The 10,566-nt window shown below is 45.3% G+C and overlaps 2 protein-coding genes across 2 annotated transcripts; one reads left to right on the top strand and one right to left on the bottom strand.

Annotated features, from left to right (window-relative positions):
- Window positions 1-1,930: 1,930 nt before the first annotated feature.
- Window positions 1,931-4,491, bottom strand: LOC6043046 (cysteine--tRNA ligase, cytoplasmic). The gene is made up of 2 exons (XM_038255820.1): window positions 2,618-4,491; window positions 1,931-2,558 (listed from the first exon to the last, which is right to left on the bottom strand). Exons 1-2 carry the CDS (start codon window positions 4,319-4,321, stop codon window positions 2,061-2,063), a joined length of 2,202 nt encoding a protein of 733 aa, XP_038111748.1. The 5' UTR covers window positions 4,322-4,491; the 3' UTR covers window positions 1,931-2,060.
- Window positions 4,492-7,491: 3,000 nt separating this feature from the next.
- On the top strand, window positions 7,492-9,472 carry LOC6043043 (eukaryotic translation initiation factor 3 subunit M). Its single transcript, XM_001855089.2, has 3 exons — window positions 7,492-7,654; window positions 7,769-8,052; window positions 8,113-9,472. Exons 1-3 carry the CDS (start codon window positions 7,610-7,612, stop codon window positions 8,942-8,944), a joined length of 1,161 nt encoding a protein of 386 aa, XP_001855135.1. The 5' UTR covers window positions 7,492-7,609; the 3' UTR covers window positions 8,945-9,472.
- Window positions 9,473-10,566: the final 1,094 nt, after the last annotated feature.

Below are 10,566 nucleotides of genomic sequence, written 5' to 3'. Positions count from 1 at the left end.
CAAATCGTTTTTCGTAAATATCTTTTGACAGGAAAGGGCTACGGGAAGATTTTCAATAGCGACTTATCGGAAGCTAAGAGGGATCGAATGCAACCGGAAGTGTCCAAATCCGTTCAGCCATTTCCGAGAAATCGAAGTGCAATTTTTGGCCAATTTTCAAGTGATTTTATATGGCATTCCTCGGAGAGAAGCCAAAACTCGGGTTCCCCAAAATAAAATAATCTGCCGTAAACCAATTGCGACCAGTTGGTCGCGTTCTTGTTGCACTCTTCTCAACAAGTCGAGTCGGCGTAGTGAGCTAGGGCGCGCCCTAGAATTTTATTTTTGGCCGTGGGTTCGAATCTCGTTCTCTCCCGCTCGCTCTCTGAGCTGATTTGTTTTTTCTCTCTGCGCGTTGTCGAGCAATCTTCCGGCCGGAAGGTGCTCGACTTGGTTTCGAGCAATCTTCCGGCCGCTCGACTTTTGGGGCCATGCTGGACCTGATTTGAGGTCGGCGGAATCTTTGCATGCTGGACGCGATTCACAAAGGGAATTTTATTTCCTAAAATGACATTCGAAGCACGATGAAAAATGCTTTCGAGTGAAGTATAATAGTTCTGGGTTTTTTAGCCGGATGGGCGAACCAGCATGTGATAATGCATTGGTATCGTCAAAAATAGCAGTTTAGTGCAGATATTAGCGACTAAGCCTAATAATTCGTCGAGATATGTATCTCATTGGATTGGGTTTTGAAAAAGCTTTACAAAAATGTGCAACATGCCGAAATTTTGGTTAATTTTGGCCACGTTTTAGTCGATTTGGAGGCGGCTGAATGCAAACAGTTTTCTTAAAGTGGCTGTAACTTTGGCTAATTTCAATGGATTTTTGTCCCGTTTCAGCCGTGGATGGAGGACATTCCAGACTACCTAGTTGTGCAAAAATGAAGCAATTTTGAAAATTTTTCATCGTTTTTGTTTTTCCATTTTAGTTTTGCAAATCGTTTTTCGTAAATATCTTTTGACAGGAAAGAGCTACGGGGAAGATTTTCAATAGCGACTTATCGGAAGCTAAGAGGGATCGAATGCAACCGGAAGTGTCCAAATCCGTTCAGCCATTTCCGAGAAATCGAAGTGCAATTTTTTGGCCAATTTTCAAGTGATTTTATATGGCATTCCTCGGAGAGGAAGCCAAAAATCAAGAATTTCAAAACGTAAAAAAATCATCTCAATTTTCTGTTTTTTGAACTTTAGAATTCAAGAGTTTTATAATTTTTAATAACATATCTGAATTTTTAAATTTTAGAATTTTTATATTTTTAACTGTTTAAATTTTTGTATTTAAATTTTATTTAATTTTGTATGAAGTTTTTGTTGGCAAAAATTACTAAATCGAAATATTCATAGAAAAAACCAGGTAAAATCGGTTGTAAACTATTCAGAATAAATTTTATAACGCTTATTAATGCATTTTCATCCAAAAAAGACTCTAATTTTTTTAGAAATTTGGGACCTCAGATCGGTAAAAGTGGTAAAATCTATAAACATTTTATTTTGTTCCAAAATTTCCAAAATGTGGTTTGATTTTTTAATTTTTTTTTTTTTTATACGACCTCCTAATTTTTTTTTTGAAATTGTTTTAAATCTTTCATAAAGAGGCATTTTAAACAATCATGTAATCATGTAATTAATAGCTAGATGTAGAAAGTGAGAAAGCAAGTTTCCGTTAAAATGTTTGCAAAATATTTTGTTCAATTAGTGAAAAACCGCAAGTTAGATAGAATTATGATCGACTTCTTACCCTGGCAGACATTTGAGAATTTCCTCAACCTAGAAATAAATTTATCAGAGAGAGATCCATGAGTTTTCTGAAAATCGATAATGGTTTCAAAATGAATGTAATTAAAATAAATTTTTATTTTGGTTTAATTTAAGGAAATATTTCGATATTGTTAGGATCATTTTAAAGATATAAGTTACTTTTAATTGTTCGACTCATCCAAATTAAATATTTGTTAAAAAAAAGGCAATTCAAAATCGCGTTCATAACTTTCAAATGCAGCAACCGATTCCTCCATCCTTCCTTCAACCCTTCACCGACTCCAGATACTCCTGGTAGCGCTTCTCCTGCGCCTGTTGCAACTTCTGCAGCTTCTTCTGCTGGCCCTTGCTAATCTCCTTCCCCTGGGCGTCGTGCGTCGGCAGTCCGCGCTCGTCCCAGGCCGAGTACTTGTCCGTCTCCGCGCGGAACATGTCCACCGGGTTGATCTTCCGCTGGGCATCCTTTGCGGCCGCGGCCGCCGCCGCTTCCGCCTTTTTGCGTTCCTTTTCCGCGGCCTTGCGTGCCTCTTCGGCGCGTTTCGCTTCGCGTTCTTTGAGGAGCAGCTCGCGATCTACGAGTTTGAGGGCGGACGGCGCTCCGTCGCGGTCTTCGAGGCGAACGCCCAGGTTGGGGAGGGTGTCGTCGCGGATTTGGTCGCATAGGGCGAGGATTTCGGACGCCTTGAGGGTGCGAGCCTGCTCGCGGACTGCGGTGCGGAACTCCGCAAGGGCCGACAGGTACGGCATGACGGTTTCCTCGAGCTGGAAAGAGAAGGGATTGTTCAAGACAAGTTTTGGGATTACAAAAAAAATAATCTTACATCCGCCGTTCCGGCGCTGCCACCAACGGGGAATCCAATTCCTCCCCGCGGTCCCACAATCGCACCGAAGATGTGCAGCAACTCCGTGATGTAGGTGGCAATGTTGCGCAGCAACAGCGCGTTCAACGCCGACTTGTGATCCCGGATGTAAACATTGCTGTACGAAATCAGGTCACGGATCGCGTCCAGCGCGGTTCGGGTGTCGATGTTGTCGCAGAGGGCTTCGTGGACGGCGGCTTTCGACGCGTTTAGCTTCTGCTGCAGGTCGGATTCGACCGGGGTCCACGGGTTGAAGCGGTCGCGAGGTTTCCCGGAGACGACGTGCCGAGTGAGGTCCTTCACGTTGAGGAAGAACTCGTTCAGCTGGCGCTCGTACTGGACGGCCATTTCCATGGTGTTTTCCGAGTAGTCGAGGGTGTCCTTCCAGGAGTGGAGCAGGAAGGCCAGGCGGAGTTGAGTCGCCGTGTGCTTCTGCAGCGCTTGTTGAATCGTGACGAAGTTCTTGAGCGATTTGGACATTTTGCAGCCGGCGATGGTGAGATGACCGGTGTGCAGGAAGTACTTAACCCATTCGGAACTGTTGTCGTGAGCCTCACTCTGGGCGAGTTCGTTGTCATGATGAGGGAATTTCAAATCCACACCTCCCGTGTGGATATCCAGAAAGTCTCCGCAAATGTCCGAAGCCATGGCCGAGCACTCGATGTGCCAACCGGGACGTCCCCGACCCCAAGGACTATCCCACCAGGGCTCCCCTGCCTTGCTGCACTTCCACAGCGCAAAATCGTTCGCCGAACGCTTCTCCGACGACTGATCTCCGCTCAGATCTCCCTCACCTTCCTGCAACGACTTGGCATCACCGTAAGCTTCCGGAACCAGCTTCGCGTAGTGATGCTTCTCCCTCGCGTCAAACCCAGCCACGTCAAAGTAAACCGACCCGTTCGCCTCGTAAGCCAACCCATTCTCGATGATCTTCTGGATGTACTCCACGATCTGCGGCACGTACTCGCTCACCCGCGTCAGCACATCCGGCGGCAACACATTCAACGCGTCCATATCCTTATGGAACTCGTCCTCCCAGTACCGAGGCAACGTCTCAAAGATCGAGTTCTCACTCACCGACGAACCCTCCTTCCGGTCCAGCAAATCCGCCAACGGATCCCTCGAATCCTCCAAGAACTGCTTCTGCGCCTCCTTCACCTTCTCCTCTGCCCCACTCTTCACCGCAATCGTCAGATTGTCCACCGAAGCCGTCAACCGCTCCAACATCCGCTCCATCATCGCCTTCTTATCCGGATCCGTCGTCCGCCCCAAATTCCCCCGGAACGACTCCATCACCTCCACATTATCCTCCAGCAGCTTCTCCAGCGAACTCGTTCTCTCCACATACCGCTCGTACAAATAGTTCTGCCGCGCCCGCTTAATAATCTTATCATCAATGTCCGTAATGTTCATCACGTACAGCACGTTGAACCCGAAGTAATCCGTCAACACCCGACGCAAAATATCAAAACTAATGTACGACCTCGCATGACCCATATGCGAAGCATCGTACACCGTCGGTCCGCAGCTGTACCAGCGCACGTTCCGACCGTCCCGCGGCACAAACAGCTCCTTCTGCCGGGTCAAACTGTTGTACAGCCGAAGCCGGGGTTCCTCCCGCGCCGGAACCGGAACCTGCCACGTCGGTTGAACGCGTTTCGTCATCGTCGCGCAAACTGCTGATGCAACAACACTACCCGGGTTTAGAGTAACGCAAGGTGCGAATTAACTGGAAACACACGGCTTAAAAAACTGTTTCAGCGGAATTTTATGAAACCCGGCAGCATGCAGATTAGTCACGAATTCGAACCGCAGCGCGATTTGCGTGGATTTGACAACAAAGCAAGTTATCAGGGACCGGGAACGCGACAGCGGTTTGACAGAGTCGGTAAAGAAGTTCAGACTCAGGAACAAAATTTGTTAAAAATTAGGGTCTCCCCAAAATGACGTCAGGGTAGTTTTAATCGAAAATCATGATTTCTCGCTTACTTTTTCAAAAGGTCCTATCTACTGTAAGGTATGCACTTCGGAAGGAACCGGTCGAGGCTGTAACAAACTTTGTTTTGTTTTTTTTCCTTAAAATATACTTTTCCTTAATGTACTAGTAATATCAAGTCTATTTATCATTCGCCTAATCTTTTTTGATTTTATTGCGAATTTATTTATTTGAATAATTCTTTATCTGTCCTATAAATTATCATTACTGTAATCTAAGATCTAAGCTTGTTTTGTATCTCTATTTATTAACTATTGTCTAATTTTACATCTAATACATCTAGCTTCTCATTTTTATTCTTCAAAATACGCTCATCATTCTCTTACTATTGATACTTGATTTTTATAAAATAAATTCTCTTTTACTGTCTATTGTTTTCAATCTTCACCCTTTTTTCAAACAAGTGAGGGTTGAGCCCTTACTCAATTTATGGAATGGTTAAAGGATTAACACAAATATTACTATTGTATTTTTGGTAAACTTTTATAACATGCTTAGGACCAAAAATTGTAACAAAACACCGCGACAAAAGAAATAGCAACATATAAACACGACTCAACACTAGGAAAGATTTCAGGAGAAAACAAAACACAGTAAATAACTACAAGGGGCAGGAAACTCCGTTGAACTTTACTTATTATATTAATAAGTATACTAACGTTCGTTATTATATTAATACTTTCCCACCCTGAATATATACACCTTTAATAGAAATGTCATAACTGACGTAAAGAAAAGTCAGATTTTTCTTGTTGTTTTTGTTTACCGTTGACCGTCGTCGGTCGACCGTTGCCGCTTGCAAGCGGCTTGTCTCTAAGCCAGGTTCCCATCCGATTTCCACCCAGGCTCTTCACGTCGAGAACGGGATGTGGCCAACTTTGAACTCTGTTCCAAGTATCTAACAGGAAATACTCACATATCGTTCAAACTCGCCAACTGGAAGCTGTAACTTTGCCATCTCCGGAGTACATGCGATTGCCGGAAGATGGATTCCGTTGTAGCTGGTTCTATCCAGAACGGCATGACGGAATTTCTGCCAACCGTACCTCGAACGGCTATAATGTCAGTGCCAAAGGAACAGCCTCATGAGCGCAACAGTAGTAGAAGGAGAAGGAGGGTGACATTTTCTGAAGTGTTTTCATGCCAACGCAAGTGCCTGTCTGACGGTGGAAATTCCGTCAATCGAGCCTGGTCGGGCACGGCGGCTAGCTCTAGCCAAACAAAAGTGGCCAGCTAATATGTCAAGAGTCCCTACCGAAGATGTTACACCAGACACGGTCAATTTGGAGACGGATGTTGAAGCCAGTCAACGTGCCCTGACATCTAAGGCAAACGAGCACGATAATGTGTTGAGGTCAAGGTTGAGGTCCAAATCAGGTCCACAAATATCGCGGCAGAAAATCTAGCCTAGACGAAACATCTCCCAACCCGCCCCTCGAACGGTCCATGAATATAAAATTGTTTTATTATTCAATTGTGCTTAAAAATAAATATTTCAATCAGCTGATAAATGAAAACAACAACAATCCGCTTGCATTGTCAAAATTAAGGTGCTTCAAGTGTTGGTGAGAACTTATGGTTGACATTTCGTTAATATATTAAAAAGTATATTAAAACTTCGTTATTCTACCAAAATGTTCTTAATATTTTTGAAGTTTCCTCCCCCTTGCCTCGAAACCAAAGTGTTGAAGCGGAGCTGGACAGACGGTGAAGTTGATGGTGATTCCACCAACCCTCTGGCACCACTGTAAATGGCTAGAACGTTTGACAGTCACCAAAACCTCGAAGAGCCCACGTAGTAGTATTAGTGAAGAGCCCACGTTGTTTATCGTGGGCTCTTCACTAATACTGCTGCGTGGGCTCTGTGAGTGTAGCAGTGTTGGTGTTGTCTGTTTGTTTACACCAAATCTTCAAGAAATATCACTTTTTGTGTGTGCAAATCTGTTACGAAAAAAGGTGAGAACTGTTGCTTCCGATTGACCGGGAAGATTTGCCGGGTAGTACTGGACCGGGGACTGGCCAAGTTCCGCTGTAGATCCTTCCGAACAACTAGCTGCAATCTTCGGCAGGGATTAACCGACCAAGTGCAGAAACATCCGTGATTCCGGTGATTGTGGCGGAGCTGGTCTTTCCGAGCATCCTTCGATAACCTTGTCCGAGGACTGGCCCAATCCCGCTGTCGACTCGCACAGGGAATCGGAGGAATCGCGTGCTTGTGTAGAATCCGATCTTTTGTGGAATCACAAGAAGTTCATCGCGAAGTGGTTCGAACAAATCTGAACTTCTAACTTGCAAAACCGTCTTTATCGCAATTTCGCGGGGCATTTATCCATAGTCTCTGGCGGATAGGGTCCTTCGGGAACTTGTGTGGAAATCCGTCCCGTGTCGTTATTTTTTCATGGAAATCATTTCAACATTATGAAATTATGCCGCGTGGTAAGGTTTGTTTATTTTCAAATTTTGACAGCAAATGCGATCTTCATCTTCTTTGTTGTCTTCATGTTCGCGTCGAACATTTAGGTTTAATAAACATGGCCGTCGTGACAGAGGGCTGGATTCCACATCAACACCAACGCTGGATTCGACCGAGAATCTCCTCTCCTTTGAAACTCCTGTTCCGAAGCGAGGCAGGATGGGCAGCGAAGGCGAAGACGTTGCTGCGAAGCTAGATGCCGCCGTTAGAATGTTTATGCAGCAGTTCACCAAACGCTAACTCATAACAAATTGTGTTCTTACAACTTCTGTGTGTCATTTTCGAACATCCCCCTTCAAATTCTACTTTACCATCTCGATTGCTTTGATGGTGTGCGTGCGTCTGTCAAACTCGCCGAAAACTGCCAACGCCAAACGTCAGTGCGCCTTCACCCCAGGTCGATCCTTTCCAGCCAGTGGCTTTCATTTTTCGCGACGTGTTGCGGTTTTTGTGATCCAAATTCCACCGAAAAACCGGCCTCAAAATGCAAGTTGCTGCAATCTTCATCGACGCCGAGATTGAGGATCAGGTGGGTGCTCGAAATTAGGTTGAAATTGGGCGTGGGGCGGGTTCTTTGTAGGCGGTTTTTGTTTACAAAGTTTCGGGCGGATTTTGAGGTTATTTTTTTGCTTTCCTCCGGCAGGCGCAAGAGTTGCGAAAGTTCTTCAAGAAGCTGGGCGCCGAAATCAGCGAGGACAAGTCGTCGAAGGGCATCGAGGATGACCTGCATAAGATTATCGGCGTGTGCGACGTGTGCTTCAAGGATCCGAGCCTGCACACGGTGGAGGAGATTGACGCGGTGCTGAACAGTGTCGTGTCGATTATCGTGTCCATTCCGCTGGAGCGCGGCGAGAACCTGATTCTGGCGTTCTGCGAGAAGATGACGAAGGCGCCCGACCAGAAGCTGGCCCAGGTGTGCCTGCAGAGGTGAGCGATTTGGTGGGGTTTGTAAGAAGGATTTGTTTAAATAGGATTTTTCGTTTTTAGTTTGTGGCGATTGTTCAGCAACCTGGAGTTGACCTCTCCGCTGCGGTACCATGTGTACTACCATCTGGTCCAGGTGGCCAAGCAGGTTGACCAGGTTAAGGAGGTGTTCACCGGTGTGGAGCAGCTGAAGAACCAGTTCACGCAGTGTCCGCCGTCGAACGAGCAGATGCAGAAGCTGTACCGGCTGTTGCATGACGTCCTGAAGGACACCAACAGCGAACTGGCCTCAAAGGTCATGATCGAGCTGCTGGGAACGTACACTGCGGAGAACGCTTCGTACGCCCGCGAAGACGCCATGAAGTGCATCGTGACGGCGCTGGCCGATCCGAACACCTTCCTGCTGGATCCTCTGCTGTCGCTGAAGCCGGTCCGATTCCTCGAGGGTGAACTGATCCACGACTTGCTGTCGGTGTTCGTGTCGGAGAAGCTCCCGGCGTACCTCCAGTTCTACCAGAACCACAAGGAATTCGTCAACTCGCAAGGTCTGAACCACGAACAAAACATCAAAAAGATGCGCCTCCTCTCGTTCATGCAACTGGCCGAAAGCAACCCGGAAATGACCTTCGCCCAGCTCCAGGACGAGCTCCAGATCGGCGAGAACGACGTCGAACCGTTCATTATCGAAGTCCTGAAGACGAAGCTGGTGCGCGCCCGCATGGACCAGAAGGCCCGCAAGGTGCACATCTCCAGCACGATGCACCGCACCTTCGGACGGCCCCAATGGCAACAGCTGCGTGACCTGCTGCACGCGTGGAAGGCCAACCTGACGTTGGTCCAGGAGAACATGAAATCCGTCGCCGAAGCGCAAATCGAACTGACCCGCAAGCAGTAAACCCTTCTCAGGACGTTAGTTTTTTTTTCCTGCAAGAAGTGCAAGAAGAAGAAAAAAGTGAATCAGAGACAACACAAAAAAACAGCAGCAAATAGACTACTAAATCAAGAAGATAAATTCAAAAGAGTGTATTCGTGACTGAATCCGAATACCGATATTCCTCCCGCCCGTGGTTGCGCCCAACTCCCCGAGAAACTAAAGTGGTGCACCACGCAAGTGTTTAAAGTAGTGTGGGGCGGGAGCGTGTGTGCGCGAGTGACAAAAAGGACTTTTAGCTTAACAAAAAACTTCCAAGTAAACAGCCGCCAGAAGGGGCGCGCGCGGTGTTGGACTTCGGAGCGAGCTCCTTTGGGCCCCGTTGCCCGGGAAGACCGCGAAGGAGTTCACGCCGGAGAGGAGGAGGAGCAGGAGTGGGTTTCGTTCATTGTATCCGTAAGCGTAGGGACATTACTGATAAGCTTGTATTAAGTTACACACTTTTCATAATATATATAATATGCAAATTTTAGTACATGAACGGAACGGAAATGATGAGTTTGATTTGGAGTTTGGTGAGCGGATAGGAATTGAAAGAAAGAAATCCCCTTTTCAGCAGGTTTGGTAATTTAAAATTCAATCAAAAATGTATTTATTTGGTTTTTGCCTTCCTCACCTTACTGAGGAAAGGCTATAAAATCACCCGAAAAATGAACTTCTTAATTCGCAATCAAAAGCTCAAAAATACCGACAGATGGCGCAAAGCATCGAAGAATGACGATTCAAATTGGGTACTAAAGCCCTATGTCAATTTTTATGTACAACGGTAAAAAACACGATAAAAAACCATTTCTGATCACTTTTTTTCATTTTAATGCAAAAAATTTGTTTGGCAAGACAACATTTTTTCGATGGATCAACTATGGTCCCCTTGGAACGAGCTGTCAAGTAGGAGCTTTTCTGTCAAGAAGGACCGCGAGGTTAATTTTTCAAAATTGATTTAAAAATCCATTTTAAACTCTTTGTGCTCGTACAAAGGGTCATTGTACTCAGAAAAATAAGATTTATCGCTGTAAACAATAATATCAGCAATCTAAGCTTCATTTTAGGACCCAATTTTCGCTGTTCGGTTACATAGGACTGCAAACTTAAAATTGAATTTACAGCTCTTCGAACAACTTTTTAGAGAAAATTCAAGTAGTACGATTGTTAACTTTTTGCCCTCTATAAATTAACGCAATAAAAAAAACTTTGAAAAAAATTTTTTTTTGAAAAAATAATATTGTTTAAAATGATAGAGCATTAAAAGTTAACAAAGGATCAGCTCGAATTTTTGCTCAAAAGTTGTTTTCAACGCTGGAATTTAACAAAACAGAATTCGCATACATAACCTCAAAGGGCAAAAATTTCAATCGACATCCTTCGCTCTGTTCTGCTACTCAACACTAGATGTCGCATGTCGTTTAGCTTATGAATGCCAATTCGACCTCGTAGACCCACCTTCACGTATACCTATCGACTCAGAATCATGTTCTGAGCAAATGTCTGTGTGGATGTGTGTAGGCGAGTGGACAAAAAAATTGTCACTCGATTATCTCCGGACTGGATGAACGGATTTTGACCGTATTGGTCTCATTCGATCCGTC

The sequence above is a fragment of the Culex quinquefasciatus genome, chromosome 2 (genome assembly GCF_015732765.1).
Source record: "Culex quinquefasciatus strain JHB chromosome 2, VPISU_Cqui_1.0_pri_paternal, whole genome shotgun sequence".
NCBI lineage: Eukaryota > Metazoa > Arthropoda > Insecta > Diptera > Culicidae > Culex > Culex quinquefasciatus.
Note: the sequence above shows the minus strand (reverse complement) of the source record. Positions and strands in the feature narration are given on the sequence as shown.

Coding starts and splice junctions, on each gene's coding strand:
- LOC6043043 (XM_001855089.2), top strand. CDS start 7,610: ATGCAAGTTGCTGCAATCTTCATCGACGCCGAGATTGAGGATCAG. Junction 7,655..7,768: donor ACGCCGAGATTGAGGATCAG/GTGGGTGCTCGA, acceptor TTCCTCCGGCAG/GCGCAAGAGTTGCGAAAGTT. Junction 8,053..8,112: donor GCCCAGGTGTGCCTGCAGAG/GTGAGCGATTTG, acceptor TTTCGTTTTTAG/TTTGTGGCGATTGTTCAGCA.
- LOC6043046 (XM_038255820.1), bottom strand. CDS start 4,321: ATGACGAAACGCGTTCAACCGACGTGGCAGGTTCCGGTTCCGGCGCGG. Junction 2,559..2,617: donor GCAGCGCCGGAACGGCGGAT/GTAAGATTATTT, acceptor TTCTCTTTCCAG/CTCGAGGAAACCGTCATGCC.